Consider the following 27,950-nt stretch of genomic DNA (forward strand, 5'->3'; position numbering starts at 1 on the left):
AAAAGTGAAGAGGCTAGGGAATCAGGATGCAAAAATATCTTAATATAAGGGACCCACATAAAAATTCTTCAAGGGATGAATATTTTAATTTTTGTATTAGTTTCAGTTTAAAAATTTTCCTTTCCTGTTTTACTTAACTTAAAACTCATGGGCCATGAAAGATTTAATTTTTTTTGAAATATTTTTAACTACTGATTTAAATTTTATTTTTATTTATTTATATTTTTTAAGTAGAGATGACACCCAACATGGGGTTCTAACTCACAACCCCAAGGTCAAGAGCTGCATGCTCCACTGACTGAGCTAGCCAGGAGCCCCCGACCGTGAGCAATTTCCATCAAATCCAAAATACAGAAATACAAAATACAAAACCTCATGTCCCCAACTCACTCAGCCTATAAGGCTGAGGACTTGATTTCTCTTATCTAAAGGATACCATATAGGGGTGCCAGGTGACTCTGTCGGTTAAGTGTCCGACTTCGGCTTAGGTCATAATCTCATGGTTCATGGGTTCGAGCCCTGCAGCTGTGCTGACAGCTCAGAGCCTGGAGCCTGCTTCAGATTCTGTCTCCCTCACTCTCTGTCCCTTCTCTACTCAGCTCTCTGTCTCTCTCTGCCTCTCAAAAATAAATAAACACTGAAAAGAAATTTTTTAAAATAAAAAAAATAAAAGATACCATACAGATTCAGGACACATTTTAAAAAATAGGATCAATGTGCTATATGCATGTCAGATTCACATACAACAGCATTAGATGCTATGTTTAGGCATCTCTGGGTGAAAAAGTATATACCAGTTTTAGCTGATCTCCTAAAGGGAACCATCAAACCAATGTCAAAACAATATTTTCTTAACATTCTAAGTTTTGAGGCAACTGAAAGGCAGTAGCCCTAACACTAATATTTTATGTTTTTGTCTTTGTCAAGTGAGCGTGGAGAAATGAGCTGGGAACTGGAGGCTGAGGACCCCCAGGAATCCCCGCTCTGGTGTTCTGGTGGGAGCGTGTCAGGGGGAGGGTGGTTATAGGACCTAACCAGACAGTGCAGCATTCTAAACATTTCCTTATATGCACACACGGAGCCTGTGAGTGAAGTGTTCCTGCATGTTGATGTTAAGCCCCCAAAATACAGGGCCCCAGGAGCAGGTTAGGCTTCCCACACCCAGCCTGGTATAGAAAGCACGAGCGGCAGCCTTCCAGCCTCTCGTCTGGGATTCCAGTGAGCAGTGCAGAGTTCAACTGGGACACATTCCGTCTGCTCCTGTGCCGGTGGGGCCCTCGTTTCCAGGAGCTCTTTGTAAACCTGGCTACATAAATCGCAAGCTTATCTGAATCTGTGTGTCTGCATGTCTGCACGTCTGTGTGGTCCTTCCCCACTAATGTGAGCCTCACTGGAACAATGCTATCTGTCACGTCTCACCTCGACTCCTTCCCCCACTGCCTGAATCGTCAGGGGGGAAATGATTCTGAATCAGAACCATGTCTGGTCGGCTGGGAAAGATCTACAACCAAGAAACTAGCTTACAAAGTAGTTTCCCTTTCCCTCGAGCGCACTTCAGTGTCTTCCAAGGCTGGCACCTCCTAAAAGGTGGGAACTGGGGATGCAGGGAAATGATATTTACCAATAGTGGGTCACAGTGGGAAAGTTATTTTCCTCTCATTTCCTAGCAATCGTTCTGAATTTAACAAGAAAGTCTCCCACTTGGATCCAGCATGTCTTATCACCTCTCTAACATTTGCTAAACTCCATTTTTTAACAGAGCAAGCCCCAGGCTCAGAGGACTGGGCAGACAGCAGCTGGATTTACATTACTTTGTTGTATTTTGATTGAATTTATTATTCCGGTTGCTTATTTATTTATTTAGAAAGAGAGCGTGTACACGAGTGGGGGAGGGGCAGACAGAGAGGGAGAGATTCTCAAGCTATTAGCATAGAGCCTGATGTGGGGCTTGAACTCACTAACTGCGAGATCATGACCGGGGCTGAAATCAAGAGTCTGACACTCAACCAACTGAGCTACTCAAGTGTTCCTCTGGTGGCTTTCTAATGATGGCAAGAGATAATGATATTGTTTAATGGAAGTGATATAAAGTTTCCTTTTAAAATAAAATTTTTTAAATGTGTATTCTTGAGAGAGAGAAAAGACAGGGAGCGGAAGCAGGGGAGGGACAGAGAGAGGGGAAGACACAGAATCTGAAGCAGGCTTCAGGCTCTGAGCTGTCAGTACAGAGCCTTACGTGGGGCTCGAACCCACAAAGGGAGGAGACACAGAATCTGAAGCAGGCTCCAGGCTCTGAGCTGTCAGCACAGGGCCTTACGTGGGGCTCGAACCCACAAAGCATGAGATCATGAACTGAGCCCAAGTTGGACACTTAACCAACTGAGCCACCCAGGCATCCCACTTTCAAAATAAATTTAAGTTAAAAAGTTAATTTAAATAAAAATATTGTGTAAACAATTTGCCCAGTGGCCTGCAGATATGGCAGGAATTGTGACGACACGTCAGTGTCTAGCCTCTGGAAGCACTTGTTAAGAAGACTTCTAGATCAGGGGCTCTCCACTCTGGCGACACACTGGAATCAGGCGTGGAGCTTTGGGCCTGGCATTTTAGGCAGGGCCACCTTGGAGGCGGCTGAACTGCCAGCTCAGGATGTTTAAGGAGTTTTCTGAGCGACTGCAATGAGCAGCTGCGGCTGGGACCATGACACCACCTCCTGGATGTCTGCAGGTGTCTGCCCTCCAATAATACCCAGGAGAGCAAACTGCATTGTGACTCCAAACCCTCAGCTTCTAGGCCTTCCATCCCCTGGGGTCTCCCCATAAGAAAGTCATCAGTGCAGAACTGAAAACCCAAGGCTCTGGTTTCTTGGCAATTACTGGCCCAGGCTAATGATACAAGTGTCCCACGTTTCAAGGACTGAGGTGGCTCTGGATTAAGGTGACAGCCTTTCTCTCAAATGGAGTGGTGTTACCTTGGAAGATTTTAGGGAATAAACAGTTATGTTTCTACTCCTCATCTAGAACTGAGCTGAAATGTCCCTCTGCTCATCATATAGGCTACAGTTGATGGGCCTGTGTTAATGTTCTAAGGATACAAAAATGACCTTCAACCAGGAAATCTATCCTATCGTCCCCTCCTCCCTGTTTCCATTATTTTATACCCCTGTTCACTCTGTTGCTGTGGCTCTCGGTAGGTGGTCTCCACACTTTTTTGACCACAAGCTTCCACTTGTACAATTTTGAGCAAACACCTCCACTGACATACATTTATGTGATCAATTCTGGAACAGTGTGTTAATTAAACAGGTAGGCTTAGTTCCTTTCTTATTTTTTGAGTAAGTAAATAGTTAAAAGCTATGAGATCATTCTGCCTACCCCCAGAAGGCTAACCCCCTCCGTGCTGCAGACTGAGGGTATTGACTGTGAACAGTGCCATCAGGGACGGGACCGTGTCCAATGATCTGTGAGCCTTGGAGTCCCACACACCGACTGCCTGGCCCACATGGGGCTCTCGGTCAGGTCTGCAGACTCGGTGAGTCTCAGCAGTTGGAACGTGTTTGCTCTATGCCTCATATGTTGATGAGAGTAGCAGGTTTGGTTTCCAGATTGGGACGTGTCTGAAAGCATGTAAAAATACTTAAAAACTAGAAAGCATCTAGAGGAAAGGTACTACTGGGAGTTGAGGTGTTCTCTCTCCACAAAGCTTGACTTATTTTCAATCCGGAACACCACCAGGTTCTCAGTCTAGGCAGGAGGATGTGCTGCTTGCAGACGGGCCGAGAGGGGCGCTGCTCAGCGGTGCCTGGATGTAGGGACAGAATGTGCCTCCTGAGTGGCCGGAGGGGTCTTTAGTCAGGGTGATGGGAAAAAGAACTCTGGGTCAAGAACAGGTGGAGATACGGAGTCAAGGTCTAAGACGGACAGTGAAGGGCGGGCATTTGCTTTTTTACTCCTCATGCATCAGGATTGTGTACCTGTGTTAAGTGTGAGTACTTCCTCTTCAGGGGGACAAAAAAGCAAAACATGTTTCATTGCACTAAATGCACACAGTAATTTAGGATGTAAAGTAAAAAGTGTAAGATTGCCCGCCCCCATCACACTCCATGCTGCTCGCCACTCTTCTCAGCTTGGTGAACATGACTTTTATAACTAAACAAAGTAAGAAAAAAAACTATGAAAAATTTTAATAGCGATATGTGGGAACATAAAAACATCTGAAAGGATAACGTTCACAACGTGTACAGTGGCCCCTCGTGTGGCAATGCGGTTTTTGTTTTTTCTTCTTTCGGCTCCTCTGGGTTTTATGGCAATGAATTTATTTCAGTTATGCAATAAGAAAAACAAAATTACAGAGAAAGGACTATATAGTGGAAGCAGGAGATAGAGGGATCAGATGTGGAGCCAGAACTAAAACCCAAACAAAAGCCAACCACGTCATCTGCGAGGCTCTGTGGAGCAGTCCTCTGTCCCTGAGCGTGCCAACCGTAAGGATCCTGGGTTCTCACCCCATGTCCCCCACTATATGTAACCCTGGGAAAGTCATCTCCCTCGTGGGGCCTTGGCTTCCTATCTGCAAAATGTGAGATTGCACTAGTTCAGTGCTTCTCAACGGGGGGGAGCTTTTGTCTTGTAAAGGAATACGAGGCAGGATCTGGAGACCTTTCTCGTCACAACTGAGAAGGTACTACTAGCACCCAGAGAGAGGGTAGAGCTCAGAGATGCTGCTCAACACCCTATAATGCACAGGACGGGCCCCTACAACAAAGGGTTATCTGGCTCTTACAACAAAGGGTAATCTCAGTAGTGCTGAGATTGTGAAAGCCACCCTGTACGGTGCCCAGTTCTGTGAGTTTGGGCCCAAGGCCTCCTGTAAAAGGAACAATTCTCTCATCACTGCCCAGACTCTGACTGTGGCCCACTCTGACTACAAGGAGGAGAGAAGAAATAAAGAACAGGGTTCAAGGCAGAGAATACTCTTACGTTCAGGACAATGGGAGGTCCTGCCATAAAAGGCAGACAGGCAGACAGACAGGCTAGGCTGTCTTCTTCCCAGGGACCGGGCTCTCCCTGGCTCACGTGAACAAACAGGGCCCCCTTCTGGTATTGTCAGCATAACGAACAATGGGCTGATGGCTCAAAAACTACACAGAATTTGAGAAAAAACTTGGAGACTGTGGGATATTTCCTTAATGACCATCTTCTGATTTCTCAGGGTAGGAGATACTAGTTGTTAGTAATTAGAATTACTAACAGTAGTTAGAATTTCCTTTAAAAACATAACAGGGTTTATAATTAGATGCCTACAAATGCTGGTTCATTTCAGGGCAGGGTAGCCTGCCACGACTAGACCCTTTGCGGGCACTTGATCAATGACACATGTGGCACTGCCATTGCAGAGCGGGGAGAAGAGGTCTTTTCAATCACTGCTGCTGGGATAATCGGGAAGAAATGAAAATGGATTTCTACCTCCCACTAAACACACACATCAATTCCAAGTGAACAATGGACTTAAAGGTCTGTTAAGCCTCAAAAGGCTAAATTCTAAAACTTTTAGAAGATAATACAGCTTCCTGACGTTAGAGTAGGAAAAATGTTTTAAGACAAGTCACAAAAACACCAACGACACGGGGGAAGAAATGATAAATACACCAAGCCTTAAGAACTTCTGTTTCTCGGGGCACCTGGGTGACTCAGTCGGTTAAGCGTCTGACTTTGGCTCAGGTCATGATCTTATAGTTCGTGGGTTTGAGCCCCACCTCAGGCTCTGTGTTGACAGCCAGCTCAGAGCCTGGAGCCTATTTCAGATTCTGTATCTTTCTCTCTCTCTGACTCTCCCCTGCTCACACTGTCTCTCTCTTTCTCTCTCAGAAATAAATAAAACATTAAAAAAAAGAACTTCTGTTTCTTGAAAGACAAGCCAAAGAAATGTATTTGCAATTTATGTATCCACGATATATCAATAATACCTACAAATAAATATGGGAAAGAGGAGTTAATTTAAAAGCAGGCAAAAATATTGAACAGCTTTTCACAAAAGAGGCTGTCCAAATGGCTGTACCTTTTGGAAAGAGGCCCAGCATCAGTGGTCAGCAGGGAAATCAAAACCATAATGAGATACCTTGATGGTATAGCTATGATTGAAAAGCAGACAATCCAATGTTCATGAGAATGTCAAGAAATTAAAACTCTCCTACATTGCTGAGTGAATAAATTTGCATAACACTTTGTAAAAGAGTTTGGCAGTATCTACTGAAACTAAACATTTATCTACACATTGACCTAGCCATCCCACTACTAGGTAAATTTACCTAATAAAAATGAGAGCATAGATCCACCAACAGAAATGTGCAAGAACATTCATGGTGTCTTCATTCATTATAGCATCACGCCGTAAATAACCCAAATGCCCACCCACAGTAACACAGATGATTCAATCTGCCTCTGTGGTGAGAATTCTGCATATTCAATATGTTACTCCATGTACATTAGACCTTAATTAAAAATACCAAGCATGCAGCCTGCTCCACAGGTATAGAGGTTTCTCTACTAACACTGCGTCCTGAATTTGAAGAAATATTTATAAGCACCTAACTTAAAGAGAAAAGGTATACCTTTGTACAAGTAATTAATCTTTTCAACTTATATTCCCTCTACTTACACATTAATGATATATTAATTAACTGTTAAAAACAAAAAATATAAGCCACAGAATGAGAGAAGATATTTGAAGAATATATTCCAATATGGAACCCACAACCAGAAACTCTGCAAATCTATCAGAAAAAAGACATGAGATAAACAAGCAAAAGACTTCTTACTTTGTACTTTTCAGTATTCTTCCAGTTTTTCTGTTATTATTAATCTACAGCTATTAGGTACTACTTCTATTTTTTAAATTAATTTTTAGTTCAATAATAATACTTGAAAATACTTTCCTTGTCAAACATTAGACATTCCAGATAAAATTAAAGTTCCTGTTGAACCCTAATCTTAGTTTACCCCCTGATGCCTGGAGAAAATAGCTGACTTTATGGCTGAACTATTTGATATGCTTTTTTTCCCCTAGATTTTTTTTCAGTGCTGTATATTTTGTGGGTTTTATTTTTTTAACCCAATACAGGGCTTGAACTTACGACCCTGAGATCAAGACTTGAGCTGAGGTCAAGACGCGGATGCTTAACTGACTGGACCACCCAGGCCCCCCCCCATTTTTTAAATATATATATATATATGGCACCATAATATGCGTCTTGTGTGGGGACTTGCTTTTTTTCACTCAGTATTATTAATCTTCCAGCATTTTCTATGTGGGTATATACAAAGCTACTTGAGCATCTTATTCTTTTTAACTACTTCAGAGTCCTCCACAAGAAAAGAAGTTCTTCCGTGGATGTCCATTAAGGGCCCTCCCTTCCACCCTCCCTCCCTTTCTTTTCTTTGCTATTAGTACCCCTCTTTAATTAGAACAACTGATATGTCATTTAAATATTTATTTCATTTCAGTTTCATAAACGCAGAGACTCCAGAAAGCTCATGCCTCATTCTAATCTCAGAAAGTACCAGCTTGGCCTGGGGATTCCCCAGCTGTGTAAGTATAAAGTGTAGCCCAGAGATTTGGGGAGCCCTGATTCTTGCTATGCTGCCTCCTCCAGGACTGGAGTCGGTGCTGGAAACCTGTGCTTTCCTTCTTCCACCTCTGCTGCTGATGTGCCATTAGACCCCGGGAGACCAGCTCCCCTCTCTGGTTCCCCATTTCTTCCCTCATGAATAGAGAGGAGGGGACATGTACTGTTAAGGTCTCTCTCAGCTCTGAAGGTCTTTTATCCTGAGTAATCTCTTGTCTTTAGTGATATATGCAAGTGACCACCCTGGCATGGATGCCCGAGAAAATTTTTTCCTTTCCTTGTAGCCCCACCAATAGTCTGCTTCTTGGGGTGCGTATGGAGGAAACTTAATTGGTGCCCTGGGGTCACATCTCCTCATGAAAGAAGGTGCTAACAGGAGACACGTAAGCGCCGAGGCTCCAGGGGCCAGCCCTCCCCAACGTCCATCCCTCCTGATGCCCCTGGAGCCTCTCCTCATCTTCCCGAAGCCTTGAACAGAGCTGTGTTTCCTACTCATCTCATCCCTGTGACTTCTGAAGGCTAAGTTACCATGGCAACACAGGCCACTGAACCGTGTTCAAAACCTGTTACCATAAAGAGGAACACTTAGCTGTCTCAAGAGTCTATTTAAAGGGGTACAGGGAGGCAATTACTCCTTATGGAGGGAGAGCAAAACTGTTTGTGTTTCCGAGCCTCTCTGCAGGGAAGGGTCTGAGAGAACAGACAGAACATATCCTCATGGTAGAGGTGGGGACCTCTGGCACGGAGTGAACCAGCTCGCTCTGGATCACACAGACAGGTAGAGGCAGGAATCGCCAGGGTTCTTATTCCGAGCTTATTTCTCATCTCGCTCTACCTGTGTTCTGTCTCCTCCCTAGTGCCTTCCTTTCCCTCCCCTCTCTGTGTGCCTCCTGCCTCCAGGGCGAACCCTGGGCTGCGCAGCTGCAAACAGCCTCAGTCTGTTTATGGCTGGTTCTTCTCCCAAGGCCAAAGGGCCTTTCCCCAAAGTGAATCAGACCCTCTGCCTCACTCCCCACCTCACAGCACTCCAATGGATTCCAACCCAGGTCTGCAGCCGCCTGCCTCTCCCTCCTCTGCTCCTATCTTGTCCCCTGTGCCTCTCCATTCCAGCTCATTCCAGGGTTCTTTCTCTTTCTTACAAATATCAAGCTCCACTCTCTCCGAAATCAGCATATCCCTCCCAACAACCATCAATCTCTATTCCATTTTCCTTTTTATGCCCTCACAGCACATACCATCCTCTGCAATCACAATCTTGGGTTGTTCACTTCTCCACTCATCCGCCTCCCTGGAGTAAGAATGGTCGTATCTTTTACCCAAGCTATTCACCCACAACCTAGAACTGCGGTCAGCAATGAGCGGGCTCTCCATACCCCTTTGCTGAATGAGTGCACGGATGCTGAGAGGTCTTCCCGCTGCCCCCGGAGGTGCTGCATCCTCAGAGCAACACCCCTCTCCCTTTCCGTCCACTACCCCCACGTCCGTGGCCCCGTGGCTAGAGGGCTGTGGACCCCCCACCCATAGAGGAGCCGGCAGCACAGAGCATTGGCAAGAATGGGAAGGAGGCAGGCAGCCTCTGTGACTAAGCCACAGGGCTGGTGGGGACTGCCGAACAGTCAGGCAGGTACAAGATGCACTGGTCTGTGTGGTCCTGGGAGGTGGGAGAATGGGGAGGCAAGCCTGTGCTCAGCATGCTAACTACGGCCAGTTATTTAGTTCTGACTGTATGCACTTTGCATGTTTTGTCTCCTCTCAGCCTCTAAACTACCCTGCGGGTTAGAATGGCCACCTCCCGGGACACCAAATGAAGAGAGTGCTACGTGCTCTCTCCTCAGCCTGGACCACTATCCCTGGTTCTTCAGCAGGCCAAGTCCTGACCTTTGTCCCGGTCACCCCCTCAGAGAAGTCCTCCTTCTTTCCCCAGAACCACACAAGGTTCTGTTTCATGTTCCCAGGAAACCCTGTGCTCCTCCCTCCCTCCGAGCACTGCTGTAATGTAAACACAGCTCTTCTGCTGCATACTCAGCGTGAGTTCGGCGTGAGCCTCCCTGACACCGTCCCGGACACGAGGCAGGGAATGGCGACGGCTCCGTCCCCCAGTGCAGTGCCCGGCCTGTGGCGGCCGAGCAGTTATTATTTGTTGAATGAGTAGATGGGAAACTAAGCCTCGGATGAGTTGCTGGGATCCTGCAGCTAGTGAAGGCGGGGCTGGGACAGGAACCCAGGTCTGTCTAACTCCAGGGCCTGTGTTCCTCCCAGGGTTCAAATGGTCGGAGCTGCCTGAGCGCAGAACGGGTTTGTAGCGCGTGCCCCGCACGGGACAAGCACGAATCGACGCTGCAGGGCCTGCCAAGCAGGATACAGCGGGGGGGCCTCGAGTAGCTGGCTGGGCTGGGGGTCCCTTCCAGCCTGGGGATGCTCCAATTCCTTCGGGCTCAGGACTCACCAGAGCTTGCTCTATGAGCAGGCAGAACAGGATGGCGTTGCCCACCTCCCGCAGGCTCTGGAACACGTCTGTTTTGAGCTCTGCGTACTCAATGATGTCCTTCAGCTGGTGGTGGAAGAACTCCAGGATCCCTGCAAGATGAAGGCGGACGGTTAGTGGGCAGCTGACCCTGCTCAGGATGATGGGAAGGGCTAACAAAGCAACAGCCTAGACCTGGGTGGGACAGTGGAAAACCAGACCCCTGTCTCTACATGTGAGCCAGGGGTGAGCCTTCTTTCAGGGCTCAGTACTAAAGAAAACTCAGGAGGCTGGCTCAAATCTTTTTTTGGAACAAAACAAACATACACAGATACAGCATACACAGATACAGAGATCCTGGATCTCTCCCTGTCCCTCCAAAAAGTTGTCTGAATTCCTAATAATAGCAGGAATTAACATGTATTTATAAGGGCTAGGCATTGCGCTAAGCACTTTATCTACAACATCTCATTTAATAGTCACAACAGTACCATGAAGGGCACTATTACTTTTGTTTTTAGATGATGCGCAGAGAGGGTAAGTGGCATGCCCATAGTCACACAGCTAGTAAGTGGGGTGGCTAGGACTGAAAACCAGAGCTTTTGAGGGCAATCCCTTTTCTTTCTTTCTTTTTTTAAGTTTAATTTTTGAGAGAGAGAGAGAGAGAGAGAGAGAGAGAACCCCAAGCAGGCTCCAGACTGTCAGCACAGCCCAATACAGGGCTCGAACTCATGAACTGTGAGATCATGACCTGAGCCAAAATCAAGAGTCAGATGTTTGGGGCGCCTGGGTGGCTTAGTCGGTTAAGCGTCCGACTTTCGCTTAGGTCATGATCTCGCGGTTCGTGGGTTCGAGCCCCGCGTCGGGCTCTGTGCTGACTGCCAGCTCAGAGCCTGGAGCCTGTTTCAGTCTGTGACTCCCTCTCTCTCTGACCCTCCCCTGCTCACACTGTCTCTCTCTCTCCTAGAAATAAATAAAACATTAAAAAAATTAAAAAAAAAAAAAAAAAAAGAGTCAGATGTTTAACCTACTGAGCTACCCAGGTGCCCCCAGGCCCTTTTCTCTTCTGAATCACACACACACTCAGCACTTGACAGCGTGGTTTTTAGAAAACAACACCAGGTGCCAAACTCACAGTGTCCATCTTTCCCCATTCTCGTTCCCCAGATTCAGGCCCTGTGCCATTCACTATTAGGGAAGGAAAGAATGACTTCTCTGGCCAGAGGCAGAGGGGCAAAAACTCCTGTATCCTGACTCACCTTAGAAATGTCACTTGTACCACCACCTGCAGCACCTGCCTCCTCCAACGGGCAAATGGAGGAAGGGATCCTGGAGGTGCTGAGTTCAAAAGGCATTTATAAGCAAAGTGTAAATGCTGTCACAAATGCTGTCTTCCCAGGCTCCTCGGCAGGCCTGTGAGGCAGGCCCAATAGGCATCCTTTACCTTCCCTGGGGAAGATGAGGCTATTGACCAGAGGGATTAAAAATGATTCAAGGCTATCTAGCTAATGGAGGAAATAGGATACAAACCCAGTGCTGGGCCAGCTTCTTGGCATGCTGGAGAAGCAAACCTTTCCAGGCAGATGGCCAGGGGCCCTTTCCCCCACGGGGTGGGCCTGGATTACTCTCCTATCACCACCCCCTGCCCCTGGCTCCCCATCACCAACCTGGGGAGCCATACTCGTGCCGGGGCAAGCGGCATATCTTGGGCATCACCTCGATCAGTGTCTTCACGTACTGGAGGATGGTTCCTTGGAGCTGACAAGAGAGGGCAACATGAGTGAATAATCCATGGCTGCCATCTATGTGCATCTCTGCACTGAAGGCTGGGCACCTGGGGTGTACAGGGTCCTGCTGTGGCTTGTGGGAAAGTGCTATGGACTGAATGTTTGTGTTCCCCTGAGGTTCATATATTGAAACCAACCCCCAATGTGATGGTGTGTGGAGACAGGGCCTTTGGGGGGTAATGATGTCTTGGGAGTGGAGCTTCATGATGAAATTAGAGCCCTTATAAGAAGAGACAAGAGACGGGTGAGTTCGCTCTCTGTCATGTAGGGACACGGTGAGAAAGCAGGCATCTGAACACTAGGAAGAGGGCTCTCGCGAGAACCTGCTCCTGCTGGCACCCAGACCTTGGACGACCAGCCTCCAGAACTGTGAAAAACCAACATTTGTTGCTGAAGCCACCCAGTCTGTGTTATTTTGTTCTAGCAACCGGAGCTGCCTAAGCCAGTAAGGCACTGCTCCTTGAGAGGAGGGAGTGGCTTCTCCTAAAGGTGGGGCACAGGCCTATTCTCCTTTATAACAAAAAAAATGGGCCTTTATGAGACAGAAAAGTGAGCTGTCTCATTAATTCCTTGGGAGTACAGTCTTCCAAGAGGGCAGTTTCAAGGCATGGGTCTTTCCTGGGATTGAGGTGCTTATGTGAGATCCAGATTAAGAGCTAAAATGTTACGGGCCAGGGAGCTGTAAAGGCAGACATTAGCAAATTTAAACACAGAAAATACGTAGCACATTCATCCCTCCTATGTCCAAGGCAGACATCTTTAACCCGTCACATTTTCCTGTTTAACTCTGGATTCAGCTTCATAACCTGTAACAACTTGCGGCTCCACACACCAGTTAGCAGAGGAGGGATGAGCAGGCGAATCCTGTTTCCTATTTCTGAGATGGCTACTCATTACTTCATCTACTTCTCGTCATCTCAAAATTTCAGGAAAATCTTGTTTAAATGTTTCAGCTTCACTTCAGAAGTGTCATGGGAAAGTGAATGGAGGTTCGGATGACCATACTTGGGGTGGATACAGAATTCTCTTGAGGCCAGTGCAGTATTGCAAGTGTTTAGCAAGAAATCCCAAGGGGAAGAAGCATGGTGATTGATTGGAGATGTCTGCCGTGAGCACAGGAGGGGAAAATGGCATGTGTGCCACGGATTTGTCATGTTCAAGTCTGAAAACACTGCATAGGTGGAGAGTGTGAGCTATAATTAGTAGGCCCTAAAGGTCAAAATTAGGATTGCTGAGTTCATTTATCAAGTATGGTGAGTGAGCTCTGGGTCAGAACGTGGGAGGCAAAGCCATGAGGTCAGAAGGTCCAAAGTGTCACAGAATGCTACATAAGAAGAACCCAGGGACAAGGGCACAGGATTCCCCTGGTGATTCCTACAGACAGAGCTGAAGGCATGTCCCGGGACTCATCGAGGCCCTTTCTTACCAAACTCTTGACGATCTTCAGCAGTTCCTCCATGACCACGGCAATGCCCTGGTAACCCAGGAGTCTACAGATGGTCTTGAAATGGGGGGGCCCGACGAAGTTTCTGTAGGAGCTGTAGATGTGGCTGTAGGCAATGTTGAGAGGCTGGAAAACAGAGATTGTGGCAGAGTAAGAGGCTGGGAAATAAAAGATGCCGGCATGAGTCCTGGAGAAAGATATTTTGCTGCCAAAAGGGATCTCTCATCTGTGATCTCACTGGGGACCCCTGTGAATATATCTGCAAGAAGATGGTCATGGAGAGACCATAGGATGGCACGGAGGCCACTAGATCAGCAGCAGTTCCCCAGCAGAGGAGAAGAGAGGGCTTCCAAGTGAGTACCTTTTTTTTACAGATGCTCCTGCCACTCATAAACCAGGACTCCAACAACTGAGCCATGGGGTGGGGGTACAACAGATGGTTTTGTTTTTCTAGGAATGTCTCTGGTCCTAGAAACTGGCTGGAAGAACCATGTGGAAACTCAGTAGTGTCTCCCCGTTGTTTTCTACTCTTCGTTGTCTCCATTTATAACAGGGTGAGGTCTCAGGAACAGGCAATCCTGGGGGTCAGGACACACCTGTGCTGAATGCATGGGTGTCACCTACCCTTTTTGGAACCTCAGTTTCCTCATCTACGAAATTAGAGCATTGGATTAAATCAGTGGTTCCACAACTTTTCAAGTGGCAGTTCAAACAAAAGGTGTCATGGAGGCTAGTGTGTGAAACAGATAAACACAGAGTCACTCTTTTGGGCTGCTGGGTAGGGGGCCCAGAGCCCTGGCCACTGACTGGCCACCTCCACTGCCCTCTGGACTCCAAGAGACACCTTCACTGCATTAGTGCATTTTGTTTAAGATCTCTTTCTGTCCGGGAATATGGGACCAAAATACAGGGCCCCCAACGGTCTCACTCAGTTGGTGAGACTGTAGAGTTATTGTCGACTTTGTTTTTGACAAAGGCATTGTAGTACGCCTCATGCCAGGCTTTGTGAAGCTCTCCATGTGCATTCTTGATTAACCCTCACAACAGTCACATGGTTCTTAGCCCCGTTTCACAGATAAGGGGACTGAGGTTCAAGGGAGCTTGCTCAAGGTCGCACAGTCCTGAGGTAACTGAGCTGTGACCCAAATCCAGATAGATCTGATTCCAAAGCCCATGTCCTCCACCTCTCTATATAATGGTGGACTTTGGAGGCTGAGTACTATCAGAAACCATACCCAGTTTTTTAGATAAGGCATCACTTCAAAGTTTAGTTTTCAGTGTATTCTTCTATCTGGAAGTGTAAAAATCTTATACCCATGGAACATGCAAATATGTAAAAATCAGATCTGATATTTTATTAGCAGAAATTCTCCATTAGTTGGCTAATTAGAAATTTTACATGAATTAAATAGGAGCCGTAATGATGCTTTTGGAGGCTGTGAGCTTCTCAACTCCCTTTGGAGCCACTGGAGGAAGATTTAATTATGTTCAGTCCAGGCTCTGCAGTAAGTATGTTCTACCATTTTCCACACTGCACACAACAAGCATCACAATTACAGTACTCTCTTATAACAAGGATACATGAAGAACACCGTTAGAGTACCCACTGATAATTAGAATTCGTGAGGAATCAGAACACCCCTGCATCCAGCAGGATGAGTAATATAATAGCTTGTTCAGTAAGGTAATGCCTACGTATGGCAAGGCTTGGAACGTGAGGAGGAACAGTATTCAGCACGGATGTGCTATCACAGAAAATTCTACTGGAACCTGGGGGAGGAATATCTTTTATGTAGTTACTAGAGATTTCTAAATGTTATGAAGCAGGAATGGTTTATATAGGGAGGGAAATATAACTGATTGGAAAGCATGATGTTCACCAAAGTCAATGATCAATAAACACTGGAAGTATTTGTATGAATGGTTGAGTTTGATTCAGCCAACCACGGAACCAGCCTGGGCCATATAATTTCCTGTGTAAAAACCATTTTAGTGACTCCATAACAGGCTACTCTGTCCACCAAGGCTGGGACAGGGTGAGGTGAGGGAGGCACTCATTTTCCTGAGTCAGTGCATCTTAGCTCTCGCCCTATTATCAAAGCACTACTCTGTCTTCTCTTGTTTCCAGCCTAGGGATAAGGAGTACACAGCAAACACCAAACAAATCATGGATGACCTCTGGTGAGGAAGGAGATTGATGAGAAAGGGGCAGGAGAGAATCCTCTAGGTGATGGAAGTGCCCTACATGCCGCTTCGGTTGCTGGCTATACCGATGTATACATTTGTCAAAACTCATGAAACTATATGTATACTTATGGTCTGTGGATGCTATGGACTGAATGGTTGTATCCCTTCAAAATTCATATGCTGAAACCCTACCCCCACTTGTGATGGAGGGACCTTTGAAAGGTAATTACAGTTACGAGGGTGGAGTCCTCACAAGTGGGATTAATGACCTTGTAAGAAGACAAATGATGAATTTTGTTATGTCTTTCTTTTCTCTCTCTCTTTCCTTCCTCCCTCCCTCCCTCCCTCCCTCCTTCCCTCCCTCCCTTCCTTCCTTCCTTCCTTCCTCTTTCTGTTCTCCATCATGTGGGATACAGTGAGAAGTCTCTGCAAACCAGCAAGTGGGTCTGCGCCAGACACCTGATCTGCCAATACCATGGTCTCAGACTTCCCAGCCTCTAGGCAATAAATAAATGTGCACACCACCCAGTCTATTGCAACCTGAACTAATTAAGACTGCATCTCTACTGTATATGGTTATAACTCGATATAAACATAAAAAAAAAACCACTGGGCTGATTTACTTTCCAATGTTTGTTTTCAAAGATTAAAAAACAAACCATGATTTGAATTTTCTCCTGAAAAGGGCTGCAGCTCAAGCCTGCGTGGGAACAAGGAAATGGTGACCTGGCTGTGCTAGGGACATCTGACAGAGCCCAGTGACTTCTAGAACCACCTTCTCATCTTCCCACCCACACCAGGCACTCAAGACCTCTCCTCTGAACCCAGTAAAGCTCTGAGCATTTCTCCTTTATCTCTTTTTCAAATATCTTATGAAAGGAATTTCTGAGCAGCAGGGAGCTTTCAAATGGATATCCCTGATGGGTACAAAAGCAATCAACTACTTTTTTTTTCACCCCTGTCTGATTCTCTTTTTCTTCCTGCTTTGTCTGATTCTAGAGGATGGACTCTGGGGTGGGTGTACCTGAGTTTAAATCCTAGGTACACAAATTTACTAGCTAGATGATTCTGAGCAAATGACTTACACTCTCTGGGCCGTGATTTTCCCTAAGTAAAGATAATAATGTGAACTCCAATAGGGTTGTTGGAAGTTTAAACGAGGCAGTATATATAAGGTATTATGCACGGTGCCTGGCACGCTGGAAGCACTCACCGTGAGAACCACCATTAATATTACTTTGTTTGATAATTTGTTAAGGAAAGACTAAGAAAATACAGCTCCTTGGTCAAAGGTCCTGCAGCAGCTTTGATTGCATGGTTGCAGTCATGACTCTCTGAATGTGGAGAGGGGAATGCACACAACAGAGTGCAATTTTACATGGCACACTGTATATCCCACATGAGGTTATAGCTGAGACTAGCTGGTGGAACACATCAAACATGCAGATTTTGCTCAATATTTACAACACTATAAAAATGGGAGCTGTCCAGCAACAGGCCGCTCCAAGTGTCCTGGTGAGGCTGTGAAACACAGCGTGGCTAGAAGGGAGCCCTGCCCGAGCCTGGGGGTAGACAGGTGTGCTCCTTCTGAGCTCCCAGCTGCAGTGCTGCCTTCCTGGGCATTCCTCCTCAGCATCCTTGACCTGCACTCCCAACTCAAGTACCAAGCGCCCTTAGTACTCATGGCAAATGCAAATAAAAACAGATTCAGGGAGATGTTCAGCAGCCTCTCCAGTTCTAGTCAGAGAAGGAGAATAATCCTGAAATTGTTTTACCATACACAGGGGTGTAAAGAATTCCCTCACAGACCCGCTCAGTACACACAAGAGGCCTCTTGTTGACCTTCCCACATTATTCTTGGGTTCTGGTCTAGACCAGAAATTTAGGCCTCAGGTGATGGCCCAAGCTCAGGAAGGATCAGCATGAAATGAGCAGAATTCAAGTCCTCCTAAGTGAATAGAATCAGCTCCCCTCCACCCCCAAAATACACCACACCCATGCAGGAGGAAACACACACACACACACACATGCTGCAAAGTGCATGCACCCCCCCCCCCCCTGCCCAGAGGGCACCCATCTGACCTGCTGGCTCAATAGGAGGCTGGGCCCTATTGAGAAAATGTGGGAATATGGGAGCCTGGCCATTTTCTGAGGTTTGGCAAAGAAAAACAGGAAGGCAACATGACTTGAGACATTGGAAACTTGCTACATACCTCTTACACTGAACCAGTCCTGCCACCTCAGGTAACAACCAGCTCACCTGCCTTAGAAACTCATTACGTATCCTATTTAGGATGCCTCACTGGTTTAAATCCATACTGCACAAAACAGCTAACTTTATGAGATCTCAAGAAGTAAACAATCCTGATTCAGAAATTAGAACCATATTTTTAATACATCTTTAATAAAGATGTGCATTATTTTTTCCTTAAAGTCAAGACAGTATTTTAAGGAAGAGAGAAAATAAGGCGAGTTTGATTTGGCAGAAGTTGGGCCCCGTACTATTATTAATATGGACTTTTAAAAAAAATTTAAAATGTACACACAACCTAAGAGCTACCATTTTCACCATTTTTAAGTGTTGTATAAGGCCTCTACCTCTCACGGACAGTAAATGTGGCCAGCCACTCCAATCAATGAGGCCTATTTATTTGGCAAACTGAATTTGCAAGCAATTTGCATCTCTGCTTTCGGGAATCACAATCACTGTTTTCGGAGATCTCAAGAGGAGTTAAAACTGTTTCTAATTTTCCTGTCTTAGTTATGATTTCTCTAATGTTCCTTGAGCAATCTGAATCCCATCAGCCCAGGGACACAACATGACTCCCCAATTCAGGTGGAGGGCTCAGCTCAGCTCTCTGAAGTCCCCACAGGGCAAGGAAGACTGGGAAGACGAATAAAACAGCAACACGCTTCTGGTTGGGAGGGCCCACAGGCTACGAATAGTTAAAGGACTGATAAGTCCCAAGTTAAAGGTTCAAGTCCATCGGTAGGAATGGCTGACATTTCTGTCTGTCTCATCTTGATGTGTAGTGAGCCGCAGGCAGGCTGAGTCTCCAACGTCTGGGTTGTTTCCTGGGCTTCTCAGCTCAGATGTTGAAAAATCCAAGGTAGCTGCTATAGAGGCCTCCAGAATCAGAGCTCCTCCCTTTTTTGTCTCATGAATAAAGACAAGAGGAGAAGGCAAGAGGGAGAACAGGAATGGAACTCCCTGTTTGGTGATTTCATACCAGTGCTATAATACTTAGAGATGCTAAGATTTGGGAAGAAGCCAATGTCCTTGCTTTTTAAATAACCTGTACCAATGTGACGATACATAAGTGTATACTGTTCCTCAGCTTATGAATAATTCCTTCTTATATAAAATATACCCAGGTATATTAGTTTTCTGTGGCAGCTGTAACAAATTACCACAAATCTGGTAAAACAGCAGAAATATATTCTCTTAAGGACAGATACCATATGGTTGAGGATTAGGAGGAACTTAATGGAAGACCATGGGGGAGCATAAGGGGGAAAATAGTGGGGGAGAGGGAGGGAGGCAAACCATGAGAGACTCTTGAATGCCGAGAACAAACTGAGGGCTGATGGGGGTGGGGGAGAGGGCAAGGGGGGTGATGGGCATGGAGGAGGCCACTTGTGGCGATGAGCACTGGGTGTTATATGGAAACCAACTTGACAATAAACTATTTAAGAAAAAAAAAAAAAGAAATATATTCTCTTACAGTTCTTCAAGACATAACCCAAAATCAGAGTGACGAAGCTAAGGTCAAGGTGTGGGCAGGACCACAGCCCCTCCAGAGGCTGGGGGAGGATCCATCCCTTGCCTCTTCCAGCTTCTGGTGCCTTCCAGCATTCTGCAGGTTGTGGCCTCCTCCCTCCAATCTCTTGAGGTGCTCCTCTTCTGTTTGTGTGTAACCTCCCTCTGCATCCCTCTTATAAGGACACTTGGGATAGCATTTTGGACCCATCCTGATACTCTAGGATAATCACCCATCTCATGATCTATCTCATGTAGATGAATCACATCTACAAAGCCTTTTTTTCAAATGCAGTGATATTTCCAGGTGGCAGGATTAGGACCTGATATCTTTGGGGGCCATCATCAGCCTCCTACACCATGTAAGGCATGTACAATCACTCCCATTTAGCAGAGGAGGAATCTAAGTGAAGTGAAATACAAGATGATATTCAACTGTGTGTAGCAATTGCCAAAATAACAAAAAATTTCTTCTGGACTGGTAGATCAATAATATTGTGTAGCTGGGGGGCGGTGCCATGCAGCCACAAGAGCAGGGGAAGCCTCGAGAGTGAGGGCAGCCACGGCAAAGCCAGTGGCAGTGCCGGTGGGGTTCTCAGTGGGGCTGATACAGATTCCGCTGGGCAGGCTACGAGGGATGCTGGCACCACGAGATGGACCCAGCTGAGATGTGACCAGCTGGATGCAGCAGAGCACCAGGTACTAGGTCTTAAGGACATGATGTAACAGAAAAAGCACTGCAAGAGAATGATGAATTTCCCGGAGGTCAAATCATGGCTCAGACAAGGGCGTCATTCAGTGAGTGACAACCACGCCAAACACAAGGTCACACCAACAGTTTCTAAAGACTGAAAAATTATTGGGAAATTACTGGTATAATTTAAGGGCTGATTTGTGTGACAATCTATGTCACTTGGGGGGCAGTTTTATGATAGACTCTACATAATTTACTTGACTTAGAGAATAGTATGTTTAAAATTTAGGCTCATCTACTAATTTCAATCATCGGCCCCATTGTTAAACATCTTTTCCATTTAGCATCACCCTTCACCCTAAGTGACAGAGCTCTTGGTCAGGGGTACATGGACTCTAGACTTCAGGGCAGGGGGCCTCAGAAGAGGAAAAGCACTTGCTGAGTGCATCTCTCCAGATGTATTTAATGGTTTCCCTGCTTCTGTGGCTACATTCAGGTGGCTGGATGTTCTCTCTGAGATCTTTTAGCTCCTTGTCTGTTCCCATCACTCTGGAATCCACCAAACTATGAAGTCCTGTCTCTACTTCTCAAGAGAAGCTAAGCAAAGGGAAGCGCTCCTGTTGACAACTGCTGACTAAAGCATGAGGCAAGCGCAAGAGGAGCGCATCAGGAAGGATGGCCAGGAGCTCCGGCTCTAGGGACCCAGAACAGGAGATGGCTTGGCTCTGCCAAACCTCACTTCATGATGATGCTCAAGTTAATTAACCCCTCTGAGCCTCAGTTTCCCCCTTTGTACAATGGTGATAAGAGGCCTACCTCAAAGAGTCGTCACCTGTGTAAAGTGATAAAGCACATGTAAAATGCACCAAAATGTTCTCAGGGGTTATTTCTGAGTTGTATGGATTTGACTGATGTCTTTGAGCCTTTCTGTATTCTTTAATTTATGTATAATGCGCATCTATCTATTTAAAATAAAACTGTTTTAAGGAGGAGGAAGGAAGGAAGGAAGGAAGGAAGGAAGGAAGGAAGGAAGGAAGGATCGATCACTGAGAGTGCAAACCTTGCCCATATCAGTCCTTGGATGAAGAAGCTACAGTCAACTCAGGAAATGGCTCTGACCCATGGACCTTTTCTTCTGAATAGTAACCACTCTTCCTAAGCCCGGCACTTACAGAGATGAGTTCATCACACTGCTCCAATGCTAAAAGACAGGTATTCTTGATATCCACATCTTATAGAAGAGTTAACCAAGGTATAGAAAAATGAGAGAATCTGTCAAGGAGACACAAGCAGAATTCAAACCCAGCCTTGGAGTTTTAGGGCCTGCACCCTGAATGACTACCTTGTCCTGGGTGCCAGCCAGCTTTGGGACTGGGGAATGCCTTCACATCACCCTTTTGGTGCCACCTTCACGGAGGACACAGGGACCCCACTCTGTCTGGTTTCCTTTAGTAGTGATTTACTAATAGTGTAAACCAATCAGGGCCATGCTGGCCTCCCTGAAGGTGGAGAAAGAGCGAGTGTGGCTGGGATGTGATCTCCTGAGGCCAATGTCTCCAGAAGATGTATCTCATGCCCCAAGGGCTGTGTTGGCTCCTCCGGATGCTGCTGGTAGATGGCGATGGCCAAAGGGGCAGGACGCACCCAGGACTCAGAGCTGGGGCTCTGCTTTCCACTGCTGGCTCTGCCTCTCATCAGTTGTAAGGCCTGAGGAGTGCCATCCCTCCTTGGGATCTGTGAAACAGGAAGGCTTCTATGCCTCACTCCCATCCTCTGAGTGTCTCAACTTCTCAAATAAGAAGCTCAGTGTTAAAAATGGCATCCAGGAGCATTAAAAATAAATTCCCATTTTCTATGGCAAAGGCTTGAGCTCTATCTCGTCACTCTACAGGCCTCCTAAGTCTGGTATTTTTATTTCCCTCAAAATAACCTTTTCAAAAGGCACCTGCAAACTACCACAGTGGCTTTTCTGTGGAGAGGACACTTTTATGTTCTGCAGGGAGTCGCCATTAGCACACGTTACAGCAGGGTTCAGACAGGCCCCTGGGAAGACCTATGCCATGGGAAAGCCACAGAGCAAGTGTCTAATCAAGGGACATCCCGGGACTCCAAGCCTCACAGAGACCCTTGGCCAGGGGAGGGTCTGTGACTCACCGGGAAACTCTTCACAACGTTTTGATTACCACTCACGTGGATCACAAGGAGAGTTTCATGGCTTCTCTTGGATACTTTGGCCAAGAACCAAGAAGAGAAAAAAACTGACTTTTAAAAGCACATAATTTGTGTAAAATAATTCAGGTCTAAATCTGCCTGAGCTGGAGCTGCTATCACAAATTTCCACAAACTTGGTGGCTCAGGATGACAGAACTTGATTCCCTTTATATAGCAGATGTGCTCTGTGCTCGCCCCCATAGAGTGTTGGCAACAAATTCTTTCGAGGTTGAGGGGACCAGAAAGGGGTGGAATCACAGAGGCAGACAGAGCTTTGTGGGAAATGGAAGCAGAGTCAGGGTTCTGCAAAGAAAAGGAACTTTGGGGATCATCCAATCCAGGAATAGTAAACAGTTTCCATGTCTGGTCTCAACTCCCACTGACGGGCTGGGAAGCAGTTTCTTGGGATGCCTGTGTTTCTAAGTCCAACTGGAAGGAGTGTTGTATTAGTTTCCTAGAGCCATTGTGACAAATGATCACAAGCGTGGTGCCTCAACACTGTGATATTCTACAGTTCTGGAGGCCAGAAGCCTGAAATCAAGGTGCTGGCAGGGCCACACGCCCTCTGAAGATGCTAGGGAAGACTCCATTCTTGCATCTTCCAGCCCCTGGCAGTGCCTGGAACTCTCTGGTTCTGGTGACATCAGTGCAGCCTGGGCCCCTGTCTTCACATGGCTTCTCCCCTTGTGCCCTTCTGTGTACATCTTCCTCTCCTTTCTCTTATAAAGACACCAGTCACTGGATGCAGCGGTCCCCCTAAATCTAGGATGGTATCATTTCAAGATCCTTACCTAATTTAACTCTACCCAAACCCTATTTCCAAATAAGGTCACCCCTTGAGGTTCTGGGTAGACTCAAATCAACCCTGCACACGTGCTGTGATGGTTTAGCAAGACGGACGCAGGTTCAGGACTGGGCAGCGGGTAGAATTCCTGCTTTCTGTCTGCCATCCCCATCCAGCCCAAGCCTACAGCTTTACAGATGATAGAACTGAGGCCCAGAGAATAAGAGAGTCTTGACCAGTGTCATGTGACTAGAGACTGCCACAGGTGACAAGAATAAAGAAAGAAGATGATATAGAGGTGGGGTAGGAGGTGGGGTGGGGGTGGGAGGGCGTGGGATAAAATTGCTCTTTTAATTGTGGGATAACTAAGAAGGGAATCTTTGCATTTGACCATTGTCCAAAGAGGGTCTAGATGGGGCAAAAAATGATCTCCAGCCAAAGACAGAGAAAATCTGGCAGCCTAGGGGGAATCAGTACCATTCTGAGGATCAGTGTGCAGGAGACTGTTTGCCTTTTTTTGGCCAAAGGAATGAGAGCTCCTCTCAGTGGGCAAAAGCCTTTCTAGACTGGTCCCTGAAAGCATCGTGCGTACAGATGCCTGCTGGTTGCCATGGTGAATGATGCTGATCTGAAGAAATGAATAATGTGAGCGTTGGGGGCGACAGTGGGATTACTCAGACAGTGGCGAGAGAGACATCAAGGAGAGCCCAGAGCAGAGGAGGGGAGAAGGCTCCATTCCTTCAGCTTTGGACCACTCTGCCTCTGCCTCTGCAGGCTGCGTTCTAACCAGATCCACCGCAAGCATCAGGTAAGGGACATAAATGGTTCTTCTTGGAAATGGAAATGGTTTTTCCTTTCACACTCTGCTTGGAGGAGGGCCAGGCAATGGTAATATGAATAGCTGAAAACAGGGGGAATTTAGAAACAGAGGCAGAGAAAGAAAAAAAAAAATAAGGGAGACGGATTTGGTCCCCAAAGCTGAGGATGCTGCTATAGTGTCTTGCCAGAAAGCTCTTAAAAATGTCTGCTGTAGAGAGCTCAGTCTGCAAAGACAGCCAGCAGCAGATGTGAGGCAAACAGGAGAGAAGAGTCATGACAAAAAAAACAAAAAACAAAAAACAAACCAAACCAAAACAAACAAAAACAAAACGTGATTCCTGATCACCCCTGATGGAAGGGTTTTACAAAGGCGATAGCCTCTGTATTATAAGTAATGAATTAAGCTCTTTTCATTGTGGTCAGAAGTATGTTTACAGGGATGTGTGGGGTAGAATGGATGGGGGAGCTTATGAAAAACGAGACTGATGAAGGGAGCACAAATAGTCTCCTTGGCAATGACCTTTCCGGGAGGAATCTGAGCACACCTGTCTCGTCCCTTTCATTGCCTGTGTTTCTGGGAAGAGATTTCCAACCAAACAGATGGGAACTATTCCCCTTCCCGAGCATTTTAGTTCACGGTCTTCCTTAGAGAAGAAAAACAAGGACTGAAAAATCACTCAATGCTCTGCATCTCTCCTCCTCTAGGAAAGTGGGCATGAAAATAGAAGGTCGGAGGGAGGCAGGGAGGAAAGAAAGCAGCTTGCCATAGAAATCAGTTTGGCTTCATATCCAATTCAGGTGAAAATCTGGTTGACGGGTTTTTACTAGGTCATTAATATCTAAAACGAAGGCTTCTGTATTTCACATGAGACAGGAAGGTCAGAGAACAGGGCTGGGTAAGACTCATACACGAACATACACAGGTTGAATGAATATGGCTGTCCCTGAATTTTAGATCGGGGAAATTCAGTGGAGGGGAAACTCTCTCAAACAGATAGAATTTAACAGAAACTCAAAGCTTGAAGATGGTGTTTTCTTACCAAAGCAGTAAGGCTGGGAAATCTGAAGAGGGCTCATTTGTGGAAAAACAGCAACTGGGTCTGTGTACCAGCACCTCATTTTGCAATAACGTTCTGTAACTAAACCTAGTAGCCTTGCATTTGGAAATCCAGCAGTTACGTGGCTTTGAGTCTACTTATTAGCTGAATGACCTCAGATTGCTCATCTGTACAATGGGGACCTAGCTCAGAGGGTGTGAAATTTATTATGGTATGTGAGCATGCAGCGTGACACATACTAGATGTGACACAGCAACCACTCACTAACTGTTGGTGGTTAGTATCATTATCAACATGCACCATGCCAGCGATATTAAATTGTAGCAATTATGCCAATATTGGGAGCTGATTGTCTTGACTTACACAACTAATTTCCTGGGTACATTTGCCTTTGAACAAACAAACAGAGAAATAAAACAGGAGCAGGGGCTTTGGGGAGAAATCAGCTGCCAAGGAGTGATGACGCAAATCTCCTCTCTCACCGGCAACAGAACTGGGAGGCTAAAAACGCAGTAGGCAGAATGTTCTAGATGACTGAGCTCACAGCACTGGCAGCAAAAGCAGAAGTTCCAGGAGGGATACTGGAGGTGATAAAATTGTCTGACCTGGAGGTCGCAGACCTGTGGTGATTAATGTAGGGACGTTAATCGGTTTGTCTGATTTCCTTTATTGCCTTTCTTTTTTTAAAGTGTTGGAAACAATGTATCTAAAAGATCTGAGCCAGAGCAGAGGAGTCTGGGGGATGTGAGTGTATCTTTTTGAGGCCTGAAGGCCTCAGGCTTGGACATGAGACGGCCCTGATTTGAACTTCTGTTCTGGCATTTCTTGGCTGTACCTTAGCTGAGTAACGTAACCTCTTATCCTCCCTTTGTTTTTTGTTTTTTGGGTTTTTTTGTGAAATAGGGGCAATTATTAGTCTCCATCTTGCATGTGCAATGTATGGTGGTATGATGATCATAAATACCCGAGTAAGGGGATGTCACTTTTCACTTTGATTCTGGTTCTAGAATCAGGATGAACATCGAGGTGGGGAACGTTTCTTATACAGGAGCCATCATCTCCTGGTCGTCCTCGGAGCCCTGCCTGGAGGACTATTACCATATTATGTATAGGCCCAACTGGAATAGCATCTTCTCTGGCTATCTTCGCTACAGCTTCCACCACGAGGAGAAAGTGCCTCGAACGATCAGTTCTGTGGTGCTGGAACACCTCGCCCCTTCCACTCTCTACTTCCTGTGCATCAGCTGCAAGAAGGCTGCCTTCCCTTATAGGCACTACTGCACCATGTTCCATACCCTGGATAAGAGTCCACTGGCTGCCGGGAGCTCCCTGGTGGACCCCCAAATCTCCCTTTGGGTGTTGATGGCCATTCTGCTGGCCTGCTTCACAGCCGTCTTAGCTTTCATCTGCCTCCAGTTCTGGTGCATCCGTTGCCATGAGCCTCGATGGTCTTACAGAGCCGGCCACATGGAGGAAGCCAACGGCTTGGTGAGATGGCCAGAGGAGGCCCCGGGTCTTGGTCAGAGAGAGGAAGACCTGCAAGGGCTCCCCCTGGTGGAAATGCCACGCAAGAATTCCGGAGCTGATGCAGAACCGGAAGCGGAAGCTGAAGACAAGCAGGATGCCGCAGCTGACCAGGACGCCGCCAACGAGGATGCCCCTGATGAGGGCGCCTTACTGGGAGGGGGCGGTGATCATTCCGCCATCCTGCCTCGTTTTGGGGAGTGAGAGGTAGGGAGGAGGCAGCCCACTACACGTAGCTTAGAGCCCTCATACAGTAGTTCTTTTGTAAAAAATGTGTCTCTAGACTACCCATTTGCCCCCCTCAAATGTCAGTGCTCTCGTGGATCACCTGAGTTAGATGAATGGCCCATGACAAAGCTTCTCACGCGGGAAAGCATACACCCCACGGTACGTCAGAGGAGGAACATGGTGTCTCTTAGGAGGATCCATTTAGCGGAACCCAGTTAGGAATTAAAGATGCTATTTTAATATTAAAACAAACATGAATATATTATGTAGAGAAAGCAAAATCTGCATGGCTTAAATAAAACACAATGCGGTGAGGAAACTTTTGAGTTGATGATGGGCTCTCTGGGTTTTGCTTCCAGTCAGCTGAGGTAGACGTCTAGTGTCCACTACTATTGAGGGGATCATTTTGGAAAGAGGTAGACGTCTAGTGTCCACTGCTATTGGGGGGATCATTTTGGAAAGATTGAGGAGCCTTGCTCTAGAGTGTTTTCCAGCTTTCAGGCAATCACATACCACCTCGTACCCCATCTCCATTTTGTTTAAACCACAGATGATCTTTACTATTATTAACCATATTTTTCTTTTGAAGCAGTTTTTAAACTTAAACTTATTTTGAAAGATAGACTTCTATGACTCCATAAAAGAAAAACCAGCACCCTCCTGCCATAAATAGAAGAGATACAAGAATAAACATAATGAAAACAACTTAATATTAAGTTTGACTTAGATCCCATTGCCTATTAAAGCCTCTGAGCTTAATAAGATCTGCTCTTTTAGCTTTGGTAAAAAGGGAGATCAGAGAGCAGAAGGTATTAAAGACACATTAGCACCAACAGAAGTCTTTCTCCTTGCTATAAGTATAAGGTTTGAAAGAGATTTGAAAAGGGAGGTGTTGTTCTTCCTTTGTAATTCAGTGTTTTTCAAGGACATGCCTGTGAACTACCCAAAATGCTTGCTATAAATGTCCCTTGATTTGAGGAAGTTGCTCTGACCAGACTGGCCATCCTGGAGAGGACACCTGCACTGTCCCAGCATCATCCCAAGCCACTCTAAGCCCACCTGCAGGCCCAGGTGGTGGGAGCTCATTGGTTTACCACCCTTCCTGAGCTAGGACTCCCCAACCTTAGAGGAGTACCTTTTCTCATATATATTCAGTCAGTTCTTCTTGTGAGTCCATCTGCGCTTACTTTTTTTAAAAAAATGGGGCCAAAGGTGGCCATTTCTATTCCATCATGAAGAACAATGTTGCCTTTGTTGTTGGTGGTTGGCACATTTCACCCTGTCGGTGGCATTCTCCCCTTCAAATCCACAGGGTAAGAAATGGATCTCCTACATAGATCAGTGTTGGTGAGACTCTGTGAACACC

General features: G+C 46.2%; 2 protein-coding genes across 3 annotated transcripts in view; one reads left to right on the forward strand and one right to left on the reverse strand.

Annotated features, from left to right (window-relative positions):
* The window catches only part of CYFIP2 (cytoplasmic FMR1 interacting protein 2), a 131,952-nt gene that overhangs the window by 26,390 nt on the left and 77,612 nt on the right, over window positions 1–27,950 (reverse strand). For both annotated transcript variants that reach the window (XM_039249455.1, XM_039249454.1), the window contains exons 24-26: window positions 13,302–13,445; window positions 11,756–11,846; window positions 10,071–10,201 (exon numbers count right to left, since the gene is read on the reverse strand). In XM_039249455.1, coding sequence (XP_039105386.1) covers window positions 10,071–10,201; window positions 11,756–11,846; window positions 13,302–13,445 — 366 coding nt within the window. The remainder of the gene's footprint in view (window positions 1–10,070; window positions 10,202–11,755; window positions 11,847–13,301; window positions 13,446–27,950) is intronic.
* Window positions 23,679–27,183, forward strand: FNDC9 (fibronectin type III domain containing 9). The gene is made up of 2 exons (XM_039249456.1): window positions 23,679–23,763; window positions 25,840–27,183. The coding sequence occupies exon 2, from the start codon at window positions 25,847–25,849 to the stop codon at window positions 26,558–26,560; it is 714 nt and encodes a 237-aa protein (XP_039105387.1). The 5' UTR covers window positions 23,679–23,763; window positions 25,840–25,846; the 3' UTR covers window positions 26,561–27,183.

This window comes from Hyaena hyaena, unplaced genomic scaffold (genome assembly GCF_003009895.1).
Source record: "Hyaena hyaena isolate Hyena2069 unplaced genomic scaffold, ASM300989v1 scaffold_336, whole genome shotgun sequence".
Classification (NCBI taxonomy): Eukaryota; Metazoa; Chordata; class Mammalia; order Carnivora; family Hyaenidae; genus Hyaena; species Hyaena hyaena.

Excerpts from the sequence above, each read along its gene's own strand:
- FNDC9 (XM_039249456.1), top strand. The coding sequence starts at position 25,847 with ATGAACATCGAGGTGGGGAACGTTTCTTATACAGGAGCCATCATCTCC.